We start from the raw sequence: 26,736 nt of genomic DNA, 5'->3' as shown, positions 1-26,736 counted from the left end.
ACACAAAAGTCCAAAATGACCAGATGAAAGCGATATTGTATTCACGAAGAGCCCCAAGGTGGATTTATCCATCCAGAAGGATAAGGGATATTAACTCACGTACTACATCGATCGAGCAACCAAACCTCAAGGCTGAGCTTTCATTATCCAACAACGATACTAGTGGGGGATATCTGCATTTGAATGAATGTACAGTTCCAAGATCCAATCTGAACTCCCTCGCTGATGCATTTGGAACTCGACTCGCTAATCTCGCTCAATCGATCTTCGCTGATAACTCTCAAGTTTCACCGACCGAAGCAAATCCAACACTGTGCAGAGAGCTTTTGGACGAAATCACAACATGCACGCTCGTCAAATCAATCGATGTCTCTCTTTCACAGCCGACATTCCCGTCTTCCCCTGCCGGCGACGACTGGCAACCCATCAGCTTCGGTTTACCAATCGTCCAGGCTCTAGATAAACCCAAGGTTCTCTAGAATCGCCTTCGCTTCGTTCATCGGCAGTCCAGCGACGCCCAGGGCACGCACTTGCGTTCCCCTCCTCAATCGCTGAAGACCAACAGCAACTTTCCAGCCCTCGGATTGGGACAAGATGAAAACATATTTCTTGCCTTCTTGATCGCGGATGCTCGCGCGAAGAACGTGGAGACCGGAGAGTTCGCAGCTCTGTGTAAGTGAAGAGTCAGTAAAGGTTGAAGTGGTTGACCTGGGGGTCGCGGTAATAGTAGTCGACGAAGAAAAACGCGGGACACCACTTGGACATCGAGATCGGGTTTCTTTCTTACACCCGCTTTCGCAAACATCCAATAGCTTACTGAGAAAAGCGACAGATTCTTTCTGCGAAGGTGACTGGGAGGAGTCCTTCCTCGAGTCGATGCTCAACCCGAAACCAAGGGAAATTTTCCGTTTAGGGGGACCCGTATCCATGCCTTTAGGGGAAAGAAAATGGGGACACCATACCTCTGCCAGCTTCATCGTCCAAGCCTTTACATCCCACTCACGTTGCGGCACTCCTCGTACGTCGTCGTCGATGAATAGGCCTTCGGTCGTGATACGCAAGATCAATCCGTCGGTGACATTACCTTGTCCAGATATCAGTTGGGAAATTGGGGTTCGCATAAATGCATTGTTGAAGGAGAAGACGCCCTTGATGATGATCTTATCAGGGTCTTTGGTCGAATACGGTCCGCGCATCGAGGGAGGTGGCGTGGTTTTGGCGGTGCTCTCTGACGGGGCGTAAGATGACTCGGAGTACATCGAAGCCGCAGAATTGGCTTTGTGCGTTCGTTTGGGTCGGTCATATGGTCTGAATGAGTATGCATCATCGTCTCGTTCCGTGGTCGCGGTCGGCATGGGTGGACGCTTGGGAAGACTTCGAGCAGCCTGCTCCTTTTTCGCCTTTTCAGCAGCAGCAGCTTCAGCGGCAGCGGCAGCTTTTGCGGCCGCCTCCTTCTCCTCACGCTCTTTCTTCTCCCTGCGTTCGCGTTCAAGTCTCTCAAGCAGTTCCTTTTCTCTCAGCTTCAGTCGCTCCCTTTCTAGCTGATCTTTCTGTCTCTGGAGCTCCTTCTCGAGCTCTTCTTTCTCCCTCTGCCGGTCCTTTTCTAGTTGTTCCTGCCTCTGTCGTTCCTTCTCCAGCTCGTCTTTCTGTTTCTGCCTTTCCTTCTCCAATTCCTCCCTGCGCTTTTTCAGTTCCTCGGCCCGTTTGCGATCCTCTTCTCTTTTCCTTGTCTCTTCTCGCGCTTTCTCCCAGCTTGACTTAGCGCTGGTGGTATTGGCTTTGGTATTGGCTTGGGGGGGTGGCCTCTGCCAGGATGATTGTGGAGGAGGGCTGCTCGTGCCATGATTAGGCGGAGGGGGAGGATGAGGGTGAGGGGGAGGGGGAGGAGGGGATTGAGCACTCGGTTGAGGCCCTGGTTGCGTGTAAGATCCAGTGTTGCCGTAGCCATTATGGCCTGGACCACTTGGACCACCTGAACTCGCATTAGACCCTCCACGATTAAATCCAGTGTAGTTTTGCCATTCACTTTGGGTCTTGCCAAATGCCCACGCTACAATCGCGACACCACAGATGAGCGTGAAAACGCCAGTCCCGCCACTGTTGATGGTGCTCACTAGCCATTCTTTGACAACGGGTACGGCGGTGTAGTAGATGAAAAAGGAGGCTGCGGTACACAAGGCTCCAGCCAAAAAGGAGTTGCGGTGTGTCTGCAGCGAAGGGAGGTAGAGGAAGCCCGAGCCCGAGGAATGTGGAGGGATGACAAAAATGTCGTATTTGCCATCAGGGAGACCTCCAGACCTGCCACCGCTTTGTGGATTTGTGCCATGCGGCGGTGGCGGCGGCGGAGGGGGCTCCATGAGAGCAGAGCCCTCTGATGATTCGAATTTTTGTCTACCTTTCCAAGCACAATTGCGTCGTCCGTGGTAACTGTGCTAGGGCCTTCTTTTTCATATTAACAGCTGGACTGCGCGGGCTGCAGGTCCAGTGACAGGGGAACGGGATCGACGTGTGGTGAGAGACCGAAGAGGCGCCGATGCGTGAGAAAACAGGCTCGTTATTGACGGTATCGTTACTGTCAAGACTCGGGAGGAGTGACAGTCGAGGGTGGTTAAAAAAAGAATCCGAGAATTGACTTGATGGAGTAGAATGGTAGGTGTGAGAAAGAGTCTGGAAGAAAAGTATGACAGGAGGCAGCAGTACAGAAACAGAGCAGTGACTGGCCCTGGCACTGGATGTGGTTTGACTTTGGGCCCTCGAGAAGACTCGACAGGGCCAGGGAAGTTTGAACAAGGTGGACTGGTCGAGGTGTGATGGCGCTAAGACGGGAGGGAAGGCCCTCGAGGGTGTCGGGGTCAACTTTCCGGCGGGCACCCAGGATCCTGGAGTATAAGCCCAAAGGGGAGGTGGTCCAATTAATCGGTGGTGGACGGGAGGGGGAGAAAGAGATTGATGTGGCAATCAATCGGCGAATTTCTCTCCTTTGTCTGAGAGGAGGGCTTCTTTTTTTTTCAATGGAGGGGATGAGATCTGTGAAACAGCGCAGGACTACCAGAAGGTGGGTAGACGGTGGTGAGGCAGGGCGCAGGAACAGAAATCCCAGAGATGCAGCGAGCAACTTTTTAATCACTCTGGGACCATGTAACCTGCTTGCCCACCATTTTTTCCACTCCCCATCAAAGAGGCGCCTACTGCACACTACGAGACACGGAGCACGAGCATGAGCACGCGCACGAAATAAATATGGATTTCTACTCGCGTGCATGTTCGACATCTCGCACTGTCCGAAGCCCCAGAGGGGGATTTTCAAAACAACAAAGTCGACCGATATCCAATGGAACTGAAGGTCAGCAGCGGTATGATGCTGGGGCCTGCACTCGAATTTTGCTAACTGGGCAAATCAGGGTTGCAGCTCGAGTGTCCAAGGCGGTGATAGGCAGATTTTCCTGCAGAAATCAACGCACCTCTCCCCAAGTCCGAGGCCTACCTTCCACCAGGCATCCAAGACAGCATCCTTCGCTTAGCCAGCATCAGCAATGAGCGACGGTGTTGGTCACGGACGCATGCGAGAGGACCACGTTGGACGTTGGGTCAGGCGGTGTGTTCGTCTGATGGAGATTTCCCGGGTGACGAGAACAACTTGGCTACGCGAAGATGTGATGCGCGATTACAAGGCTTTGAAGCGAGTGATAAACAATGCGGCCCGTTGAAGGGTTGACGGGGGAACAACAACGCGGGCTTGAAGCTAACCGATAGCTAACACGACCCAGCACCGGGGGCCAACGGCTCTTGCAGGCTGCCTAATCCCTGCTTCCCTGCCTAATCACATCTCAGTCACCGCCTAGTGCGCCCCCTAGAAGCCGCCCGGCGGAAAGTTTGAGCTCCTCCCGCCAGGCTCACCCAACCACTCGTCGCCTAAAACCTCCGAGCGGTTCCCTCGTGGTCGATGTTCCTCCATGCAGCATGCATGATGACTTCATCTCGAATTCGATCCAAGATCGCTGTGTCCAAGGCTTCGGTCAAAATGTGATCTGAAACTTTTCCCTTACCCGCCCACCGAAATAATAAAACAATAACGGACTCGGCGCTATCATCACCGCAAGGAATCCGAAGCAGCTGATCCCCCATCCATAGCCCAGCTTTTCAAACAGAAGCGGCGCAAACAGGGGGACTATACCGCCTACCAGACTCCGGAATACAGACCCTCCTGCAATGGCTGAGGCGGCGTACGTCGAGAACGAATCGATGTAATAATTCTGAACGGCATTGAAGACCACCACTTGACCCACCCCGTAGAAATATGTCGCCGCAATGCTCGCAAGCCAGTGAACACGGAATTGGACAGTCCATGCGAACCAGAAGAGACTCACAGGGATCAGAACGCTGCCGATATTTGCGAGTGGCAAGCGGTACTCAGGGAGCGGCTTCCCACCATGCTTCTTTGTCAGTCTGTTGAAGACGGTGTCGATGCGAGGAACGAGGAATCGGACCGAGGTTAGGAATCCCAGTCCTGGTCCTAGATACAAGAGGCCAATTTTCTCTGAGCTGAAACTGTAGGGTGGTTGGGAGTAGATGCTCTGCATGTTGGTGTAGATGCTATACGTGGTGCCAAAGATCAGGGCTTGGTACATGCTCATGATCAGCACCATCGGCTGGACGAAAATAACGAACGGCCGTTTCATGCTCTCCTGGAGCTTCTTGGAGAGTGGTCGCTCGTCCTCGCCATCGAAGTAGTACTTCGTCTTCTTCCCCAGTCCTTGAGAATCTTGTTGGGCCAGATCGGCTTTGCGACGACCTAGGAGGACCGGTGCGTACGTTTCTTTGAGGAAGAGGTAACCAATTGCGGTATTGATGGCACAGACGATGGTGAGAATCTGTAACGAGACCACCTATTAGCCCCTGTGCTGTTCGACTTCTTGTTCATTCTCCAATCTTACCCAATATATCCATCTCCATCCCAAGCGACTGACAATGACGCCTCCAAACAGAGGTCCAAGTGTCGGTCCTGGGGCGTGCTGTCAGCGATGTCCACTGACTTCAGAGGCTGATTTCTGTATATTCACCTAGAAGGGGTCCGAGAAGGTACCAGCCAAAGATGCCCGCTCGTTCAGACGGATCATACATGTCCGATATCGTCCCGCCTCCGTTGGCTATCCCGACACCTGCAGCACCCTCATCAGTATCAAATACACTTCTGTTCTCGCATTTCCCTCGCCTTCAACGCTGCTAGTGCTGCTTGCGATGGTTACTCACTGCCGAAGAAGCCCGACACGGTGCGCATGGCAATGAGCGTCTGGATGTTTGGGCTCAACGCCGACGCCGCCTGGAGGAGGGTAAAGACGGCGAAACAGAAGATGTACAGGGCCCTGCGGCCAAAGTCCTCGGACAGGGGAGCCCAGACCAGAGGGCCCAGGCCGAGGGTGATGACGAACCCCGTCGTCGTGGCGATGACGCTCTGCTCGCTCGTGTCCAGATCTTTGGCGATCTGGTTGATGCCCGGGGTGAACATGGACGAGGCCAGCGGGCTCAGCACGGCCATCAGCGAGATGATGCCCACGTTGAGGATCTTCTTGCGCCCGTTCCAGGCTTTGGGGTTCTCTTCGTCGTCCACACCGAACTGGATCCGGTGCGTCTCATGGCTGTGTTGGCTGCTGCTGGCGCTGTCGACGTCCCCGTCCGGACGGAGGAGTGGTTGTCGTTCCTCGTCATCTTCGCGATCGCGAGGGGAATGGGGAGGCATCTGTTCCTGTCTCAAGGGCCGGTGGCATTAGAAATATGTACAGGGGCAACAATTAGCTCAGGCGGATGCTGGCCTTTCAATGAAAAGCAAGATATGAATGAACGTTGCAGGCATTGTGTCAGGGTTTTCCGTTCTTCCAGGAGAAAATAGACTTCTGCGATGGTATAGTATATGCCAGATCTGTCCGTCACCTGCATCGATGACGCCTACAGGTTCGAGGGGGGCCCTGGCCATCCACCATCCAAAACGGACATCGAATCCGCTCGCCTCTCGGTGCTCGCTGTTCCTACTTGTAGACACGAGTTCCCATGTAGGTAGTTACTTGGTTTTTCGATCACCGAAGAATGAGATGCATCTTACTTATCCCCCACAAAAATCCCCACTCCAAAGAAACATGCCCTGCATGCCCAAGATTGAAGATTCCACTGGTTTTATTATTTCATATCCGAACAACTACCCGGCGACCAAAATCGCCATTGCCCGCGCAATCTATCCAAAAAAAAAACTGGAAGCTTGCTTCTTTGGACAGGCTGGCCCAAGTCCACTGGAATCAAATGGGGCTTAATCTGTGCTGGAGTGGATGTCTAGTCCATATCTTCTGCTGACAAGCAGTTTTCTGGGCCGGGTGTCTATATACATGCCTCGTACATATGTACAGTATCTACATTTCCTCGAGCTATGAGGCATAAAAGGAGGTCATATGAGTGAGGTTGCTGAATACTTTTTGGAGATTTGAAAATACACAGGTTGAATCAAAGCTGGGTGATTATACATTCGTCGGTTACTGTACCCGCTTGGTGGGAACTGTCACCGCCGCAAAAGATTGTATCTTGTGGCCGTGGACACCTCTGCTCGAGGAGCTCTTGGATAGGGCAAATTTGGCACTGTATGAGTCTTCGGGATCGTCGTGATTCGGTCCGTGTCTTTCCTCGTTTCCTAGCGCCAGGGAACATCCTGTCGCAGTGTTGCGGGTGAGGATGTGAGGCGGCGCTTCGTTATTGCCCGCAGATTTGGTCGAGCTCTCACAAGTCCTGTCCATTATGATCTTGTGGTAATGCTTTTTCCATATATGTCTGATCACCTCTCCTGGCCTCGTTCATTCGTCTGCGAAGGTCGTGGTCCTTTCGCTTCCTTGCGCGCTAGCACGGTCGCCATCCACTCCTCAAACTCCTCCTCAGCTTCCTTCTCCGACTTGCCCGTCCCATCGACGCCCAGCCCACCTCTTATCTTCCTGCGCGCCTCTGCCAGACTGTTGATATCGAAATACCACATAGCTCCTCCCGTGACCATCATCGACAGACTGAGGACGTTGATCGTCGCAATGTTCAATGCTTCGACAGCTTCCATGGCACCGTTGACTTTTTTCGCTTGTTCCGCCTGGTGTGCCGGGGCATTGGCGTAGAAAGCCGGATTGGAGGCCAGCCGTTTTCGCGCAAGGCTTCTTCGAGTGACGAGGAGGGAGAAGGCGAAAAATACGGCGCCAGCATTAAAAATGAGTTTGTTTCTGTTCAAACGTTCGGTTTGTGTCTGCTGCAGCGTCACGGGTTTGGCTGCTTCAATGGCGGGTTCGGCCGGCTTCACAGGTTCTTCGAGGACGCGCTTCTCGGCAGCTACAGGCTGGCCAGCTGCTGAAGGCACTGGGTTCTTTGACGATGTGAACCATGATGTAAACCACGACATTCTGGCAGATTTGTGGCTGAATATTCGTGATGAGGGAAGTCTTGGGCCGTTGCCAACCACAAAAAAATTACAGTGGAGGGCAGAAGATCAAGGCACATGCGCAGTCTAGGAAGTCGATCACGTGAGAGACTTTGGACCCCAAATGTATTGTACTTCTAGTTGTAGGTGGGAAGGAGACAGGCTATTGGCTCAGCATCGAAGAGACCCCAAGCCACATCTACCGAGTACATTATCATTCAACCTGTTCAATCCAAATCGTGCCCTACGCACCCGTCTTGATCACGGCAGCTACCCGTTCGCAGGGCTGGATTGCCCTCTCAGAATGATATACCACACAAGCGGTGAACCTATTCCTTTGTATTTTGCTGGGCTTCGACATGCTCAACAGAAGTCCTGGGAACAGCACCTTGCTTTTCCACGTCTCCACCTGTGGAACTTCGTGGCACACCAGCCTCAGTGGCGACTTTGTGTATATCGTGGTGACCGTGTTCATCGACAATGAGTTCATGGGTGCGATGATCGACGTGAAGGTCCTCGGCGTAGACAGCAACTTCGTCTCCAAACAGTTTCGCCATTTCTTCAAGCGGAATATTCTTCGTCTCTGGAAGATAGAAGTACGCGAAGAACGTGCCCAGGCCTGAAATGATGATGAAGACCAGATAAAACTTCCAGCCGATGTTGGTAAAAGCCTACAACGACCAAGTCAGTGAGGATCAAAACCCAAGCACGAAATGAATACTCACCGTCGCTGCAACTTGTAGATAGACCAAGTCGGTGAGTGCAATGACGCAAATACTAAGAGACAACCCCTTTGCTCTCAGATGGTTGGGGAAGAGTTCGGAATAAAAGACCACGCCAGCCACGTCGATGCCGATGCTGTATACGAGCAAGAACAGGTATGCAGCCGCAACACCCATTCGAAGACCGGCTTTGTTGGTTGCTTCCTCTGCGAAAGAGCTAACCATTGCAGCTTCAAGAATGAGGGACACGCAGCAGCCAGCAACTCCCATGACAAGTAGCGGTTTGCGGCCTGTCCAGTCCATAATGAGAGCCCCCACCAAGTTGCCAATAATGCCAACAGTGATCCAGCCACACTGGAAGATTAGTTGGTACAAGGTATCATAACCCAGGGCGGCGTAAATGGTTGGACCTGTTGCTTCTTAGCCCTTGGCCCGAGGCGCATCCCAAACACAAGCTTACCATAGTTATTCAAAACCAAGACCCCAGTCGACTGACCAATGAATGCGAAGCCCATGGCCATGATCGTGCGCTTGCGGTAGCTGGGTCGACGTATTATTTCCATCTGTCAAGGTCAGCGCCCTTCTGCCGAACGAAAGTATGTGGCACGGTACCCAGCCCGGTTCCATCGTCCGATCCAACTCCGCTTGCTTTGACATCTGGTAGAATTCCCCACGAGCAAATTCTTGATCAGGATCATTCTTCGACGCATGCAACTTGAAGACAACGTCCCTCGCTTCGTCAATCTTCCCCTTCATGAGAAGATAACGCGGGGATTCCGGAATGACGAAACAGACCAGAACCATCATCACCGGCCAAACAAGTGCTATGCCCAAAGGAGCTCGCCACTGTGTCTGCGGGTCATCCACATAGTAAAAGGCGAGACCCATGTAGCTGGCAAGAGCGTAGCCCAGTGCAATGTTAACGCCGTTCATGCCCACCATGAGGCCACGCAGGCCTGGCGGTGCTAATTCTGCAGAGTAATACGGCGCTTGGTCTGGTCAGCTGGGAAGACGAGGATAGGATGAACGCAAATACATACTGACTGCTAGGTAGCCCCAGCTCCCAGCCCCTGCAAAGAGGCGAGCGACAATAAACATGGTGGCATTTCTGCTACCGCAAAGCAGCGCCCCTCCGAGCAGCGACAGGAACCCACACCAGTGAAATCCTGCTTTACGTCCCCATCTGCTCGTTGTCGTCAGCAATCTAGGCGTACACCGAGGGACTAAGGTGGCTCCTAACGTACTTGTCTGAGACATAACCGGCGATAAAAACGTTGATGGCGGCGCCAGCTTGGAAGACCTAAAAAGAGTCAGCCAAATCGTGCAAGCGGCATATAAATCACCAAGGCATGCGGTGGTAAATATGAAGAATGGAGCACATTTCTATGAGATCTAGCTGCTTCCAAGGAGCCACAGGCTTCCTTATAACTGATCATACTCTGCGCAAGTAATCATGCAATGCTTTCGTGGACATGGCAGGGGCTCAGGGGGTGTTGGGGTCTCATTTATGGGAAAGATCTGACACATATTGGAAGGATCAACCTACTCCTGACATTGCGCCGATTTTCTGGTCCGCTCCTGTTTGATTGTTAGCTGGCCAAGATGCTCTGCTAGCATGTTCTCATTACCTGGAGTCATGGCTGGAGGGTCTTGTGTGACATCAAGGAGGCCCATGTACACCAAAAAGGACGGTTGTGCAAGAGTGACCCCAATGATTGAAGCAGGGTACCCAAAAGCAATCTGGCCCAGGGAGACCATCCAGCAGATGAAGAAATTCCATGCGCTCCAGTGACGCTCGGTGCCAAAAGCCATGATGGGCGCGGTACGATCTTGGAGTATGCAGGTGTCCAGCCAAAGTGAGAGGTTGACTCGAATGAAGCGAACTGTTTGGGGAGAGGAACCAGGGGAGAACGGCCAGGAACCAGCCCTCCCTTTAGTACTTTTGGGGAATTGTCAGTCCATTCGAGTCGATTTTGTTCAATCTTACAGATTGCCGTCTACTCTCCTCCAGAGGAAGTGCCGCGGCTGTCCTCTTGGAGTCTTCGTTCCCCTCGCCCAGATTATCCAGATCGTAACCAAAGTATAAGTGGACCAGGGACCCATGCATTTGGTGAGATAGCAAGTCCCAAGTGTTGTGTAGATAAACCTTCTCCACGGCTTGGAAGGAGAATGCCCACCCTCAAATTTGATCGGGGTGGATTTGGCCAAGTCGACTTCTCGAGAGACCGCATGGTGGTTGTTCTTAAACACTGACCAGCCATGGCATTAGTGACAGTGTATTGGCGCATTGGCGCATTTCGATAGTGGATGGCCTAAGACCACCTCTTTCGCTGTACTCTGAGGCCGCCCCTTAGGACATGCGAGATTCAGGGCAACATAACGTGGCAACCTGTGAACTGTCGGCTCGCAAAACGTGGAGAGACTTCGGGGAAGCTTTTGAGTTTGTGGGGGATGCGCCATACCTGGGGCTAGTTCCTAGAAGGGAATTCCAAGACGTTCGAGGCGTCGGCCATTCTGCGCGAACTTCCAGTCAATGACGGCAGATTCGATCGATAGTCTCTTGGAACCCAGGCCAACTACCCAGTAGAGACATCGTATGATCGTCAAGAAAGCGCCGTCACACCAGCGAGACTAGCCGCAGACTAGGCGAGGGCTGGGCCTGGAACGCAGGTGTAAGATATAACCTGGAGGGAAGAGTTCAGTGAGTCAGTCAACCATGACTCTGTTTTGCCGGCGCCTTTGAGAAACAGGCGTAAGCTCCTGCCTCGTATTCAGTGGGAAACGACCGCAGATTGTCCTCGAGGTCTCGCTCGCTTCATCAGGAGGATGATTTATGGTCGGTCTTCCAGCTTGAGGTGCAACAATACCATGATAACTCCCACCGATACCTTGCCAAAGTGTCGTGTTTCTAGGAGTGGGACATCATCTTCGAAATGAGAGTGGTAGGATAAGCTGTGATTGACTTCTAAGCCCAGAGTATTCGATTCGATCGAACAGAGAGACGGACTGGGGAAAAAGAGCGGAACCGCTCGTGAGCTGCTCTGAGTAGTCCGCGCTTGGGTTCTGTAATATTTCATTATACCTTTTACCGGCCGGGTAAACCGTATTCGGCGTGCATATTACCTAGGCTTGCTGTTAAAAGGATTACCGGACCCTCCTTGTCCTCATCGGATAACCAAGAGAAGCTTGGTCACAAACCCTGTCTGCGTATATTGCCACGCCTCGTACTCGGTATACTTTTGCGTGGAATCGCTTTCGGTCTCAATCCCGTAGTATAAGAACAGCTTCGGAAGGACGGTGTCAAGAAAGAGATTCTGAGGTGTTCTGTTCAGGGATGAATCGTCAAAATAATCGACGCTCGTGTTCAATCTTGTTGTTCTCATCCGAGACGAGGTATCAAGACGAATGATTTTGGGAGTAGTTAGTCTTCAAAATCACCAAGACCTACACCTCACGATAGCATAATCCCATCTGCTTGATCCAGACTGACGGCTCCATCTGAAGAGTTCGGGTTCGCGAGGGCTGCTCAGATGCACGTCATGAAGCGCCAAAGAGCAAACATTTCTTTATTATGGATATCATTCTCATGACGCTGAGAAAGTAGTCTCTCAAGTGATCCCATGCATAGCTTAACGCGGATGTTGGCGACGAGCTGTGTGACCGTGTGTATGGGAGGTTCAAGTTGATGAAAGGGTTCAGATCCGAGGCGTCCTGGGCGTCCAGGTGTTTGAAGGGCGAAGTTGCCAAGACTCCCACAATTGGCGCAGTTTTGTTCCCTGCGGAGATTGTAGGGGCCATTCAAGCAAGCACGGCAAGTCACCAAGTTTACCCACAAGACACAGTTCAATGGTACTTCTCGCTGCTGTACTCTATCTGCTCGTCGCTCGGTTTGGTACGGTGCATATTGTCATTACCTGCCACTTCTCGAACGAAGCCATGCGAAGAATATCCGATCGCCGCGTCGATCACTAGCACGACAACGAAAGTCGGCTCGATGATGCTCTGTCATTTAAAGCATACAGATTCAAAAGGAGGAAGCCAAGCCTTGGTTTACTTATGCAACCTCTCGCATACCCGCACACCGGAGCCTCGCTTAGCAGGCCTTCGCTCAAGCGTAAACCCACATGGCTCGAATTCAATTCCAAACCTGGACATAGCAGGGCCAAAAGAAGAAAACAGCCCCCTACCTCCATTTCCCAGCAAATGTATGTCAGAACTTTTATTTCGAGGCTTATTCTTCCTTCGGGCACGGCTGCCGCAACCTTTGGGGGGAACGGCTCAAAGAGGGGGATTCAGCACGCCAATAATACGTGTGATGGGAGCAAGGGCGGAGTTAAATCTGTGTCAGACATTGGAGAACTAGGCCATAAGGGCATGATCAATTGTGATACTATAAAGCGCATGAGTCCGACAAATATTTCGTGTCCCATGGCGCGTTAATGTGGTGTATTCTGACCAAATCAATCTCTTCCGACACCAGAAAGTCGAGATGGGAGTCCTCCCTGCTTGCTGAGATTATCAAGGCATGGAGAGTTTCGCCTGCACCTCAGGTTGTCCATATTCTTTGATTGAAAGATAATGGTGCGTACAGATTATGGCCGTCACCCTGAATATCGCAGAACGGCTTCAGGATGCACTTCCAGTCATGCTCGCTTGGGCTACCGTCTGTTGGAAACAAATAGATCTTCCGGACGCGCTCCATTTGGACCCGGATCCAGGCAGTCTGGCCCTTTCTGAGCTTTCCTAGCAATGAACCTGGTTGCGAACTCGAGAAATGTAGGGCTCGTGCCTTCAGAAACCCTGCGAGGGGCAACATGATGAACCAGCCACCTATAGCCGCGGCGGCACGTACATGGTCGTCCATGGTCATCTCGACTTCATTACCAAACGGGTCGACATAAGCCGCCATCTGACGAAGCTCCGCAGGCACATGAGGGTATTCTCTGTGCTCGTCAGGGAATGAGGGTGTTGTTCTGTTACCCATATGGAATGGCACCGAGGCACAGTAGCGGTCCACAATCTCTTGGATTCGGAAGCCAATGTACGGCTCGATGGCCGGGTCGACATCAATGCCGATGTCCTTCAAACGTTCCGAACATATTGTAATCAGACGGAGTGTCCCAATCTGGGAACTCCGAGCGGCATTATTGACATGAGAGACTGCGAGCGAGGAATATACATCACACATGTCTTCATAAACCCCGGCATCGCGTATGGATTGATGCAGCTCGGATACCGGGACAGATACTGGCCGCCACGACTGGGGGAGGGCGTCCCTCCATGCTTGCAGTTTCCTCTCAAGGTCAAGCGCCCTCTCCAAAATGACCTTGTAGAAGTCGGCTAGGCTGAGGCCTGCGGCCTCAGGACCGTCGCGAGACAACTCAAGCAACTCTGCTAGTTGGACGTTCAAAAGATCAAGCTTCGCAGAAGGGAGAACTGCAGTATCGTCGGCAAGGAGTTCTGGATCCAGCTCCACCTTTTTCCCGAACTGCAAGGCATAATTGATATGACGGCTTCTCATGGCATTGAAGAGGCGTTGAGAGAGCGGAGTCTTGAAGCCATCTCGGCCTCTATGCTTGAGTAGGGCCACCGCACCTTGCTGATGGACGCCCGTGTCCACCAAGTGTACAAAGCGCCGATTGAGGGAGTCGTAAAACTCCAGCATGAAGACGGTGACGAGCGTCTCGTCCGTTTTGGATTCGACTGGGTGTTGCAGTAAAGATTTCAGGCCTGTCACGGCCTTCGCATATGCCTCCCGGGCATGATAAGAGTCGACGTATCGCGTCATCCACATTGACGTGATGTTGATGGCGACGGCGTTGGTCGCCTCGGCCAGCGCCGAATGAGGTGCCGTGTTCAAGTATATGGGGAGGATGTGTTCGATGAACATGTTGGTACTTGGATCCCGGGGAATGTTGACGTAGTTTGTAAAGAAATAACACAACGACTCCATCTCAACATTTCGAGACGGTGGAGTGAAGAGAGCGAGTTCATACTCGTTGGGATGACCAACATCATCATTTGCCCACGATGGGCTTTGGAGGTGACTGGGAGCATTGCCCGAGACATCGCGAGCAGGAGTGTATCTTCTCTTGTGCCGTTTCGGGCCAGTTTTATGGGAGACGAGGAGAGTCTCGTCCTTGTGCACAGCTTCAAAGAAGTCTCGATATCCCGGACATTGCTGCTTCCTTTTGATGCAGATGCCGCACTGAGGCCGTCCCTCATCACACTGGAATCAATCAATGAATCGATCAGTAAAATATAGAGCACAACCAGGCACCGACGACGGTCCTCAGATGTTATGTATGGGTACTTGGGTATAACCTACCTTGACACGACGTTTCCTACATGCATAACATCCTTTACTGGGGCCTTTATAAACCATCTCGTTGCCCCCTTTTCAGCAGTAAAGTACCGTTCTGTGATGACACAGACAGTGCACAATGGTGATATTGATAGAACAGCCCAAACCTCTGGAGTGCTGGAGTGCGTTGCGGGTTTGCCTCAATCAATGCTGGGATGTGGGATGTGGGACGTTTAAGCCAAATCGCCACAGCCATAAACCCATCTGATATGTATGTATACCGAGTACGGAGTAACTCGAATCGTAAGGCCTACCCACAGCGGTCACATCCAGGCAGCATTATTACCGATCACTTCACCCAAGGACTTACCCAGTGCGAGGTACATTCATTTTCACACCAGCAGCAGAGCGAGCAAATAATTTCCTCTGGGGGGGGCTTGTGCCGTATCTCTACTGGGGCGGCACGGCGGGTAGGGATACTTTGCAATGGAAGATACCGATACCGACTGGTCAAGCCAAAGCTGGTTGCTTGCCTCACCCGCCCGGCGCCGAGAATGGCTTCTTCGCTCCGGGGAGGAGGACCATGAGATAAAAATCGTGGCTGTGCTTTTCTTATACCCACCCTTTGTGAAAACCCACATCCTTTTCTAACTGGTGATTAGTGGGGAGCTCGGTTATGGTTATTGGTTTTTTACGCTTGACGATCAAAGAAAGGAGGAAAGGAGGGGGCACACGGGCACCAGCGAGTACATCCCGAGTAGTAGTAGTAGAGGTTGTGTCAGGGTGTGTGTTTGGATAGGCGCTCGTACACTAACGAAACGGGCAATGACCCTCACGCGTGTTCATTGTGGCTGGGGCTGCTGTGAATGACGACAATCGACAGTTCCAGGACGGGACAATAATTGCTTGGATATTCCCGTAGCGTTAGTACGAGGATAATCGGAACATTGTTAGGTGCGTCCGTATCCCTAAGTCCGTACCATCCCCCGCTCGAGACTTGTTTCGCGAATACGCTGTACGAGTACGAGGAAACAACTCCCCGCCCAAGCCTTGGACGCGGCGCTCAGGAGGAGAGGGGGGGATCAGGAGATAATCCCCCTTTCTTTCCCTGTATAGGGAAATCTAGGCAGCAATATTCAGGTTTGCAGGTGTGTCCATCTGTTCGGCTCTATGCCCTGAGACCGCATGGCTTACCCGTGATCTACATGTTCAAGATGAGAGTGCAATGGACGACGGCTGTGAACTCAGCATAGACGAGTGTATTAATGGAATCATCATTCAGCTACTTGGACAACTACACGGTATCTATACCAGACACTCAAGCGAACGAGCTCACCAAGGCATTTGCACACCATTCTGATCCCAGAACTTGCCGCTGTGCGTGGCCTTGTCTGCCTTGTCGAATACGGATATCAGCCCACTGACAGAGTCCTCCAACTTGACTGGAACCTCTTCTGCCTTCATGCCCGCAAATTCGGCGGCGGTGTTACCCATGGCTGTTTCAATCCAAAGGTCAGCGTCGTTGCTAGAAGAGTGTTGTTGTGGAAGATACGTACCTGTCTGAACCCAACCCGGCTGCATGGCAACCACGGCAATCCTGTCCTCTTCGCGGTGAATTCGGCTTACCGCCCAGTTCACGGCCGCCTTGGACATACCGTACGCAATCATCGGTAGGGGGTAGCTGTCTTGGAGACCGTTGCTGCCTATATTGGAAGAGATGATGAAGAACTTTGGCGTCTGCTTGGAGGCATTCAACAGTTCTTGCGTGGCCTGGTAGAGCAATATTGGCGCCAGCGTGTTGACTTGCAGGTGCTCCATGATGGTCTCTGCGGACGCTTCTTTGGCAGGGCCGAAGTGCTTCAGAATGCCCGCATTGGCCACCACGACATCCAGGGCCGTGATGTTGTGGACTGACTTGAGGTGATCGACAAGTTCAATCGCCGCTGTCTTCGATGAGGCGTCGTACTTGGCAACCACAATCTTGCTGCCAGATCCGACCGGTAAGGAAGTGAGGGCTCTGGCCGCTCCAGAATCCGGCCCATCTCGAATGGCGGCGATGGCCAGTGTGTTGGGCCGCGCAGCGTAGGTGGACAGCAGCCCCTTGCCGATGCCGGATTTGCTTCCAGTCACCAGAACGGTGTTGGCGAATGACATGATGGCTTTGTGGTCGTGATTTGTTGGCTTGGTCGAGGACGAAGGTATGAATTGTGCTCAGGAGATTGCTATGGTATCTTTGCTGGAGTTGGCTTGCGACGCTGAACAGACAGTTCTTGAGACATGAGAATCGCTACATTATATAGTTGCCCGACTCTGGCCTTCAGTATCTGCATGCCCTCACGCTCATCTGGTCAGTTCTGTCTCTTTCCACATTATCTCAGCAATCGCGCATTTCATGCAAGAAGCTCATTCTTTCCCAATGGAGAGCTTGGTCTACTGCAACGGTGGTGTCGGTCCGTCGAGGAGAACAACAGCCACAACATGCCAGATGGAAAGTCTTCTGCTGAGAAGCCCATGGTTCTCTTACGGTCTTCGAATGGCTTTGGTGTCCAGACCTCTCGCAATGGGCTGACCAACCAATGACGTCGGCCTTGTTTGATTGGTCGTGTTTTCCTTTCCAGATCGAGACAGTGGTCGCGTCTTGTCCAGTAGGCAGTAGACTGCGCTGGGAAGAAGTCTAACTGTGATTGTGACAATGCGTACCCTACCTGTTTTGCTAGTCACGGCTGTTTTTGCGCTCCAAGAGATTGTTCAGCAGTCTCCACCAGAGTCTGGGGCGGCAACTTGTTGCTGTTCGCGAGGCCACTCACATCCTAGGCAATGGGTTAGTTTCTAAATATCAAAGCTCAGGCTGGAGGAGTATTGGTCATGGACGTTTGCGCTATTTTTGAGTAGAAGGCATGATTTTTGTTACAGTGTCTGCCGGATTGAACACCGTCCCACTAATTTTTCAATTCAGCGACTTGGTAGGAAACTGCAGCCTTATGGAGCCTTGCGCAGCCCCGAGAGGTTACGAGACACTCGGCTGAGTTGCCAGACGCAACAAATGAATTAAAGCATCCTGGCAGGGAGATATTTAGCCTTGGACTTTGGCCACAGATGCATTCTGATGACAATGACAAGCACATTGTGGTCGAGTTGGATGACCTTGATGCTCACATATCACTCAATATGATCCCAAGATAACCGAAAGGGGCGCAACATGGCGCCACAATCCTCGTCCACTCCCAACACCTCGAGCGCAGCGTCGACCCCAACGCCATCGCCTGCGCCCTCACCTATACCTCCCCCCGTCCCTGTCGAAACTCACCCCAACCGAGGCAAACCGCAGGTCAATCGGATTGCTCTTGATCCGGGTCGTCTTGCTCCTGAAGATGCGTACAAGACTTTCTCGCCGCCGCGACTGCGACCAGTCCCTGAGATCAGCGGTTCCGCCGCCGCAAATGCCGCCGCTGCTGCTCTCCGACCGGCAGTTGCGTCTCTACGAGCACCGCCAGCAATTCCCCCGGTCGCTGCTAGAATAGCCGAAGAAAGACGCCGGGCAGCGAGCAAGAGACGGAAACCACCGCACGTTTGGAAGAAATTACTTTGGATAAAGCAACATGGGTTCCCGGACAACTATACAGACACGGAGACCTTTCTGGACCACCTACAGAGAAATCCCCGGCTGCGGCCCTACGACTTCTGGCCGTTGGTGGCAGACTCGGCCGTCATTGTGCAGCACGTGTGCTCCGTGGCCATCTTCATCTGCGCATATGCCGGGATCTACCAGGGCCGCCTGTCCCCGGTCTCGGTGGTGACCTGCGGCACTATTTTGACGGTCGGCGGATGGATCATGTGGGACTACTGGATAGGTCAGCAGGAAGCAGAAGAGTTCGCGGCGCTGCAAAAGGCCAATCGGCTTTCGGTCGATGTCGACGATGGTGCGAGTACCAGCTCGGGAGGCTCTTCCAAGGTCCAGATGAACGGCAATGGGCATGTTGGTAATGGACATGCGAACGGCCCTCTAGGGGGAAGAGGCGTGGGCCTGAAACTATCGACCACAAACCTCGGGGTCAAGGATCACGAATCGAAGTTCCCTGGGAAACATACCCAGTCCCTGTCCAAGTCATCCTTCCAGTCGATTTCCCCTATCGACCCACTGGGTGATGGCTCCATTGAACCATTCCCCGACCTGCGACCGACCACGTCTCGGCCACAAGTGCCTCAGTCGCCGAGCATAGTATGTAGTCCGACGACGTTACCGGCCACCATATCCCCTCGGAACCAGGCGCGGCTCAAAACACTGAAATCCGCCTCCTTGATCTACTTTGCATTATTGGGACTCTCGCCGATCCTCAAGTCTCTCACAAGATCGACATCATCAGATTCCATCTGGGCGCTGGCGACATGGCTTCTAATAATCAACATATTCTTCTTCGACTATGGGAGTCTTTATCTACCCAAAAAGCCTGAGAATGCTCCGCAAGGCCCCGGAATATCCAACGCCACACCCACAGATGCAGCACCACCTCAATTGAGTAATGCTTTCCGGGCGCCTCCATTTCCCTCGTCGCTGTCGACTAACGCAGCCTTGATGGCTAGTACGGTGCTTGCTTCGCGCCTCATGACTACCACAGCGGTCTTTAGCTTGACTCTGTTTTCCATTCAGGTGTTTGGTCTGTTTCCGGTGTTCCGGCGGCATCTCCACTACAAATCGTTCAAGTTACATCTGCTACTGACCTTCGCCCTGGTCACAATGTCCACCTGCGGCCTAGGCTTGATCTTATCCAAATCCTACACCCACACATATGGCAACTGCGGGCTCTGCTGGGGTTGGATCTGGCATGTGATTCTGCGGAGCACGATCGGGTTTATGGTCGGGGGACTTAGCACGGCATTTGTCATGGGCGGATGTTCGTGGTGGCTAATTGGGCTGCAGCGATATAAGAACGTGGTGATTGGGCCCTGGGATCCAGCCAAACCTGTGCTTGCAGGCGGCGTTTATGGAAGAAGTAGAACTGGGACCGACTGAATCATAAAGCCGTCTTCCTTCCAAGGGGGAGGGGGAATTCAAACAGATGTGGTACATTCCGACACCCGGTATCGGAATCCGCAGTTCTGTCCACATCTCGGAGTTGGAGAAACTCTAGTTTGCCACCAAACCAGCGTTCGCATTGTGCCCGAGCGGCTTCGAGAAGCGTGGTTCCGAGATGCTTGGACGAAGATGTTTCGGTTTGATGCCGTCCATTCCTCCATTTCGGGGGATCTCGAGATGGCTGCTCGTCAGACCTGCTTCTCCAACATCGGAAGAGGGGTTTTTTTTCGTCCCTGCGCCCTGCGCCCTCCACCCAAACAATAATGGGCTGAGATAGACTCGAAGACCACAGAGGTACCACCACACCAAATCAGCAACAACTGCGGGGTCGAAGCTCTAATGACGAGGCGGTTGGGCCGTGGGAAAAACTCATCCATATCTCCTGGCCCTCGGGTTCCTGCTGATGAGACATTCTTACAAAACAACCTCATCCCTCACCAACTTCAGTTCCTTTCCCCTTCCTTGTGAGTTGTGTGTGCTCCCAACGACATTGACGTGGACCTTCATCGTCACCAATCCATCTCGGTCATCCTCTTCCAAGAACTAAAACAATGGCACCCAGTCTCCCCTTTGAACTAAACGACCCCGATCTGCTGCGCCAGGACTCGTACGTGCACGGCGAATGGGTCCAAGCAAAGAGCGGCAAGCGCTTCGACATCATTGACCCCGGCTCGGACAAGACCTTTGCCTCTTGCCCAGATAATGCTGTTGAAGATGTCGATGCCGCCATCCAATCCTCGTACAAGGCCTTCCAGGAATACCGCGTCCTGAACCCGCGTAAACGGGCCCAACTGCTGATGAAATGGCATGAACTCATCACCGCAGCCAAAGACGACCTCGCCAAGATCCTTACCTATGAAACTGGCAAACCCCTGGCCGAGTCTATCGGCGAGCTTGACTATTCCCTCGGCTTCACCTGGTGGTTTGCCGGCGAGGCAGAACGCATCCAGGGCTCCGTCTTTACCCCTTCCGCACCAAACCGGCGTACCTTTGTTATCAAGCAGCCCATCGGTGTTGCCGTCGCCCTGGTGCCATGGAATTTCCCCATCGCCATGATTCTGCGGAAAGCCGGCGCGGCATTCGCTGCGGGCTGCACCATGGTGGTCAAACCCAGCCCAGAGACTCCCTTGACCTGTTTGAGCCTTGCATACCTGGCCACCAAAGCTGGCTTTGCTCCGGGTGTCTTCAACGTGCTCACCACGAGTCTCGCCAACACCCCGTCCCTCAGTGAGGCCATGTGCGTCCACCCGCTAGTCAAGAAGGTCACCTTCACGGGTTCGACCCGCGTGGGCAAGATCGTGGCCGGCCTGTGCGCCAAAAACCTCAAGAAATGCACGCTCGAGCTGGGCGGCAACTGCCCCTTCATTATCTTTGACGATGCCGACCTGGAGCAAGCCCTCGGCCAGTTCATGGCTCTGAAGTGGCGGCACGCTGGCCAAGCCTGTATCTCCGCCAACCGCCTGTACGTGCAGGCCGGTGTGTACGAGAAGTTTACGCAGATGCTAGTCGAGAGAACCAAGACTCTCAAGGTCGGTCACGGCGCCGAGAAGGGCACCACCATGGGACCTGTGACGACACCAAGGGGCCTTGCAAAGGCTGAAGAGCAGGCTGCCGATGCCATCAAGCACGGCGCAAAGCTCCTGCTTGGATCTGGCAAGGCACACAAGGGCTCCACCGTGGACGAGGGCTCCGGTGAAGGTAAGGGCGTGGGCGGCTACTTCATGGACCCGACCATCCTGGCGGACATGAACGAGAATATGCTGCTCGCCAAGGAGGAGACGTTTGCACCTGTCACGGGTATCTTCAAATTCGAGAAAGAGGAGGAGGCCGTCAAGTGGGCCAACGATACGTCCATGGGTCTCGCCAGCTACGCCTTTACGAAGAACGTGGACCGCCTGTGGAGGATGCTGGAGAACTTGGAGGCTGGCATGATTGGATTGGTGAGTCTTTCCCTGCTTCATTCTACTTTCCACCTCGTCGCTGGATCCGCTTTGTTCGTGTCTTGTCTCCCAAAGATGAGGATTGGTGAGAAGTGGATCCAAAGAGGGAAACCAAGGCAAGAAAGAAGACAACGAAAGAGAAGGGCGAAACACCAAGTGGACTTTTATCATACACCCTGTGTTGTAGCTGGACTCTTGCTAACCTCTACAAATAATTTAGAACACCGGTAACTCGTCAGCCGCGGAGTCACCCTTCGGCGGTATCAAGGAAAGCGGCTACGGCAAAGAGTCCGGCAAGGATGTCGCCGTCAACGAATACCTGATCTCCAAGACGGGCACATTCACCATCGACGGACAATATTAGGCTGAGAAGTCGTTGCTTCCTTGCCTTCGCTTCGACCTCGCTCTATGTGCTTGAACAAGGATCGAGTTTCGAGAGATGGGCACGGTTGTGAGTAGTGGAGTGGTGATCACTTCTGTGTAGTCAGTTTGAGCTGTACGCCTGGATTACTTGATAGCAGGGAGAAAGGAAAGGGACGATGGGAACTCAAGGGCCCAAGAAGAACGACAATCAGTGGAATCAACCGGTCCACCGACCTTTTGCAAGTTGTAACAGCGGCTCAAGGTGACCATGTTGACAATGATCCATCTCATTCAGTGGCACAATGCACAATAATGGCATCACTTACATACCACGGACGAAAAGTCCAAAGGCACCGAGTACTGAGTACTGACTGACTGACGTACTATGCATTCATATTCCATGTTCTATGCTCCATGTTCTATGCTCTGTACTGTGGTGTAGTGTAGTGTAGTGTAAGCAAAGGTGATGCGACAATCTTCCTTGAAGCTGTGGATAGATAGATAGAGAGATAGGTAGGGAGGTAGGTTATCAGTTTGCCTAGGAGTAGTACACAGTAAGCACTGTCCTGACTGTGTAGATCCAGATCTGTCTGCCTGGCTGTCTCTCCCTCTCTCGCTACATACCTACGGTACCTACCTACCTACAGCACCTCCTCACAATTCCCACAAAAGCTACAAAAGCTACAAGAGGCCCTGATCAACCAACAAAAGACTCGCTCGCCACGCCCGCTCTTCCATACGTACCGAATACAAGTATATATCGAATACCAATCCAAAGAAACCAACCCTACCTAGCCCAGCCCTCGGAGCCTGAGCCTCGTTGCCCCTCCTCTCCCTCCAAAAGACTCCCAACAGCCCCCCTCCACCATAACCAATCATTCGAAACCCTCCCAAACATACAAACGTGGGTGGTTCGGTGGGCGACAGTGCAGTAGTTTCACACCGCCACGCCATATCCGCCAGGAGCAGGAGCAGCGATAGGACAGTATAGGGACGGTTGGGCATCGATCGATCAATCGGTCGGAGATAGGCCAGGCCAGGCAGAAAGGCCAGTCCTGTATATTAGCAGGCAAAGCAGTATTGTTTCCTTGGCTGTTGCGACAACGACGCTTGGCCCTTTAGCCCTGGCCGGATCGTTCGCAAGAGCAAATTAACCAGTGGTCTAGCAATCCTCGCCACCAAGCTCAGTTCAGATCCATTCGCCAGTTGCTGCATCATATCAATACCGCGCCATCAACCACAATCGTCTTTTCTCGTCACCAAAGTCTCTCAACTTGGTCATCACACTCTCCGACACAGCAAGATAATCATCGACAACCGCATATCCGAGCGTCCGTCGCAGGACCTTATCCCGGTCCAAGGCTTTCAGACTCTTCTCCAGCGTGTTGGGTAGTTGCGTCGTGATGCCTAGCTTCTGCCTCTCCTCCTCGCCAATCAACGTCGGATCACCCGTGCAATCCTTGTGCTCGAGTTTGAGGTCTTGACGAAGCCCGTGGAGCCCCGAGGCCAAAACAGCGGCCATGGAGAGATAAGAGTTGCCCATACCGTCCACGGTCTTGATTTCAAAGTGTCCTGGTCCACATTTTCTCAACGGCACTTCCTTGTTCTGCGTTCCCCAGCACACATACTCTCCACCTGACCAGATCCCAGCGTTGACGCGTTGATACGACTCTTCAAAGGGTAAAAAGAACGCTATCAGTGCTGGCAGATGTTCCAAAACACCGGCGAGGAAGGCCGATTCATACTTTTCAACAGTGTCACCGGGTCCGTTGATGCTGAAATGGGCATGGTTGGCGCTGCCAGGGCTGGTCGCAAAGGGGCGCGGATAACACGTCGCCTTTAGACCGTGCTTTTTGGCGACATTGCGAATCACGTCTTTGGCCTTGAACAGAACGTCGACGGATTTCACAGGCTCATATGCCGGCAAAGGAAACTCCCATTGCCCTGGGGCGGCCTCTGAATGAAATTGCGACAGGTGGATGTCCAGGTCCGCCAGATCATCCACAATCTCTTCAATGATAGGTAGCATATCGATCTGTTGATACGTCATGTTTGACCACGAATGAACCATGTGCAATGGCTGGAATTCTACAAAGTCGGACCCGATTTCGTTCAGGACCGGCCTCATGAAGATGATTTCCAGCTCGAACCCTATCAACATGGAGATATTGAACTCGGACTTGAGAGCGTCCGCTTGAGATTGAAGCAGCCAGCGAGGACAGCGATCAAAATGCTCTACGAGGGGCATTTGCTCCGAGTCAGCCATCCACCATGTTTGAACAGTGGCCGAGGGTGACGAGATACCCTTATTCAGTGATAGGGTTGACAGGTCGGGGATCATGAGAAATTGACCAGTAGCTGTGCATCCGCTTGCGGGATGGTCGTCCTGCATCAACCTTGGCAGAGCAGTCGTGCAACAGAGAGGTTTTCCCGCGGAGAGCTGCTTTTTGAATTGTTGCACGGTCATCATGCGATTACGGAGTGTGCCAGTGTAGTCCAGATATTGAACCCACATATACTTGATGCCCGGATTTGTTTGCATAAAAGCGTCAAAAATTGTCACATTCTGCGCAAAGACAGCCGTGGAATTCTGGCCGGATGGCGCACTCGCACTCCCAGCGCGGAGGGGGATTGAAAGGTGTGTCGATGCTGCTGTGGTCAAAACCGCTCCAGCTCGTGATGCGGCGGCGGCGGAAGATGAGGCGCCACCGGCAGAAGTTGCAACAGCCGTACTCGCGTATGACTTGAAAGAGGGAGCTTTCGAACCACCATTCACAAGAGTGCGCATGCTGTCTACAGCCTCTCGGCCACAAGCTCGGAGCAACTCGGGGTATTTGCGCTCTTCGTCAAGCTTGTAGAGTAAATTTGAGTTCCAGAACATGATATCGACAGCGATATCGATGGCCTGGGCAACGGTAACGTCGCCCGCTGCAATATATGAAGTAAGCAGTCTCTCAAGCGCTTCTCTGAAGTGCCTGTTGGCGAGCCAATATGTTTCGGGATAGAAGTGTCCATCTGTGCTCCAGAGGATTTTGGAGCTTGGAGTCAGCTCGAGGGCCTGTCGCAGCACAGACTCTTCGCCTTCACGAGAGAGCATGGGAAACGCTTCTCCGATATCGAGCCAAGCATTGGAATAGTTTGCTGCTAGGTAACCTGCTTCCCTCGTATAGGGATACGAAGAATGGAGGATGACAAAGTCGACCTGGGGGAAAGCCTCGATCAAGGGCTGCATATATGCTGGGTTTGCCTTGACCAGATTGATATCCGTGTCACCGAGACCGGTGTGAAACTGAAAGGGCAAATTCTCACCGTCTGTGTCTACCAGCTTTTCCAATACGTCGCAGACAGCGACAACCAAGTAGTCATTGACCTCCTTTTGCTGAATCCGATACTTGTGGTCGCGAACGGCCTTTTGAAGGAAGTCGTGAAAAGACTGGAGAAGAGCCGACTCGGTCAGAGACTGATGGGGGCGGAAGTTCTTCCTGCTCTCGAGGCCAATGTCAAGCCCCGAACGATAGCAAATGACTGACTTGAAGCCCCGGACGTCTGGATCGTTGGCCAGTGTGCGGATTTGGTTTCTGAAGACAGTGTTGAAGCGGACCAGGAAGCTCTCAGTCTGGCTAATGTCCCAGTCGGCATCGAGGCCAACCCTCATGAAGCCCGCTGCGTGAGCGAGATGTTCAAGCAGCTCGGCTGCCACAGCTTCGATCCTCACGATCCTTGATACCGTGGGCACAAATTGTCTATGCCACTTGAAAGGATGTATGATCTCAGGGGACAGCCCGTCATCCATCATGATCGCGTGTGTTCCTTCAAAGCATTTCTTGATCAGGCCAGGATAGTCCCTGCGCACCCACTCGTATCGGGCAGCCTTGACGTCCTGCAGTGTTTCCGGGCACTGATAAAACTCGGCCAAGTGTTTGATTGCGCGCATGTGGGCAAGGCTGGTGTGGACATGATCCGTCAGAGCATGCCCTTGTGCTTCTGAAGTGATGCTCTCAAAAGGGTATTCTGCACTGCCATAGACATGTTCTTCGGTGAGCATGTTGTGGGCATGGTTGTCAATGACGGGGAACGATTGAACAATCTGTTGGAGGTCCTCGATGCCTGCATTTTCAAGGTCACGTATTCGGTGGAGGGTAGGATAGAGCTCTGGTTGAGGGGCCATGGCTGATAAGGTGGTGGTAGGTAAACAGAGTGATTTGGAGGCAGCACCAGTGGCCGATGGGCTCAAGATATGAGAAAGTCTGGACAGATTAGAACACTACTGGATCCCGAAGAGGCATGTAACTGACCTAGGGAAACACCAGTATAGGTAGGAGAGACTGTTCAACTGATAGGAAACCTGCCACAGGTGCTCAACTCCGATAGAGCCAGCCTGGTTAGACTTTCAATGGCAGCCGATATACGTGCGTGGTGCACGCGTGGCGCGTCTGCACTTTTGAGCTCAGGGCACTCTTGACTTCTCACGTCAGATATCACAAATGATTGTGCTCGCGTAATCAAGGAGAGCAGGACGACAGTGAGAAGCTTCTCAGCGACAATACGACTGAGGCAGAGTTGAGCTGGAATACACTCACTGAGAAATGCTTTGACCTTAGACCGTTTGGGGATCCTTGGAGCCTCGAGACCGCGCCTCCTTTTCCCCCTTCGACCACGTCCATCACTCGCCCACCAACCCACCCCACCACGAACCGACCGCCTAGAGACCCATCCTGAACCCCAAGCTGGCGACTCGGAGCTTTGCCGTAAGAAGGCTGCCGTCTCTCTCCTGCCTAAACGAGATGTTAACCTTGCAGATCAACTGTCAAGCGCCATTGGGGAGTTGACGGGGCCGGCCTCTGAGGCCTCCCCAAAGGGTCAGTGAGTGGAGGGCCTGAACCCCGAAGCAGCTCACT

At 52.8% G+C, this 26,736-nt stretch overlaps 8 protein-coding genes across 8 annotated transcripts; 2 read left to right on the top strand and 6 right to left on the bottom strand.

Moving 5' to 3' along the window:
- Nucleotides 1-455: 455 nt before the first annotated feature.
- AYO20_00475 (hypothetical protein) lies at nucleotides 456-2,357 on the bottom strand (the record flags this gene model as incomplete). Its single annotated transcript, XM_022638786.1, has 2 exons — nucleotides 456-668; nucleotides 963-2,357. The coding sequence occupies 2 exons, from the start codon at nucleotides 2,355-2,357 to the stop codon at nucleotides 456-458; spliced, it is 1,608 nt and encodes a 535-aa protein (XP_022505069.1).
- Nucleotides 2,358-4,016: 1,659 nt separating this feature from the next.
- Nucleotides 4,017-5,737, bottom strand: AYO20_00474 (hypothetical protein; the record flags this gene model as incomplete). Its single annotated transcript, XM_022638785.1, has 4 exons — nucleotides 4,017-4,886; nucleotides 4,935-5,002; nucleotides 5,061-5,159; nucleotides 5,251-5,737. The coding sequence occupies 4 exons, from the start codon at nucleotides 5,735-5,737 to the stop codon at nucleotides 4,017-4,019; spliced, it is 1,524 nt and encodes a 507-aa protein (XP_022505068.1).
- A 781-nt stretch (nucleotides 5,738-6,518) lies between these two features.
- On the bottom strand, nucleotides 6,519-7,417 carry AYO20_00473 (hypothetical protein; the record flags this gene model as incomplete). Its single annotated transcript, XM_022638784.1, has 2 exons — nucleotides 6,519-6,768; nucleotides 6,819-7,417. 2 exons carry the CDS (start codon nucleotides 7,415-7,417, stop codon nucleotides 6,519-6,521), a joined length of 849 nt encoding a protein of 282 aa, XP_022505067.1.
- Nucleotides 7,418-7,764: 347 nt separating this feature from the next.
- On the bottom strand, nucleotides 7,765-9,969 carry AYO20_00472 (hypothetical protein; the record flags this gene model as incomplete). Its single annotated transcript, XM_022638783.1, has 8 exons — nucleotides 7,765-8,106; nucleotides 8,161-8,567; nucleotides 8,618-8,720; nucleotides 8,770-9,146; nucleotides 9,198-9,340; nucleotides 9,402-9,457; nucleotides 9,704-9,735; nucleotides 9,786-9,969. The coding sequence occupies 8 exons, from the start codon at nucleotides 9,967-9,969 to the stop codon at nucleotides 7,765-7,767; spliced, it is 1,644 nt and encodes a 547-aa protein (XP_022505066.1).
- Nucleotides 9,970-12,703: 2,734 nt separating this feature from the next.
- On the bottom strand, nucleotides 12,704-16,615 carry AYO20_00471 (hypothetical protein; the record flags this gene model as incomplete). The annotated part of the gene is made up of 3 exons (XM_022638782.1): nucleotides 12,704-14,345; nucleotides 15,798-15,957; nucleotides 16,018-16,615. 3 exons carry the CDS (start codon nucleotides 16,613-16,615, stop codon nucleotides 12,704-12,706), a joined length of 2,400 nt encoding a protein of 799 aa, XP_022505065.1.
- Nucleotides 16,616-17,660: 1,045 nt separating this feature from the next.
- AYO20_00470 (hypothetical protein) lies at nucleotides 17,661-19,472 on the top strand (the record flags this gene model as incomplete). Its single annotated transcript, XM_022638781.1, has 1 exon — nucleotides 17,661-19,472. The coding sequence occupies one exon, from the start codon at nucleotides 17,661-17,663 to the stop codon at nucleotides 19,470-19,472; it is 1,812 nt and encodes a 603-aa protein (XP_022505064.1).
- A 614-nt stretch (nucleotides 19,473-20,086) lies between these two features.
- Nucleotides 20,087-21,839, top strand: AYO20_00469 (hypothetical protein; the record flags this gene model as incomplete). Its single annotated transcript, XM_022638780.1, has 2 exons — nucleotides 20,087-21,475; nucleotides 21,696-21,839. The coding sequence occupies 2 exons, from the start codon at nucleotides 20,087-20,089 to the stop codon at nucleotides 21,837-21,839; spliced, it is 1,533 nt and encodes a 510-aa protein (XP_022505063.1).
- Nucleotides 21,840-23,057: 1,218 nt separating this feature from the next.
- Nucleotides 23,058-26,006, bottom strand: AYO20_00468 (hypothetical protein; the record flags this gene model as incomplete). The annotated part of the gene is made up of 1 exon (XM_022638779.1): nucleotides 23,058-26,006. The coding sequence occupies one exon, from the start codon at nucleotides 26,004-26,006 to the stop codon at nucleotides 23,058-23,060; it is 2,949 nt and encodes a 982-aa protein (XP_022505062.1).
- Nucleotides 26,007-26,736: the final 730 nt, after the last annotated feature.

Source organism: Fonsecaea nubica, assembly GCF_001646965.1.
Source record: "Fonsecaea nubica strain CBS 269.64 chromosome Unknown Scaff2, whole genome shotgun sequence".
In the NCBI taxonomy this organism is placed as follows: Eukaryota; Fungi; Ascomycota; class Eurotiomycetes; order Chaetothyriales; family Herpotrichiellaceae; genus Fonsecaea; species Fonsecaea nubica.
This window is presented reverse-complemented; position numbering and strand designations above follow the sequence as displayed.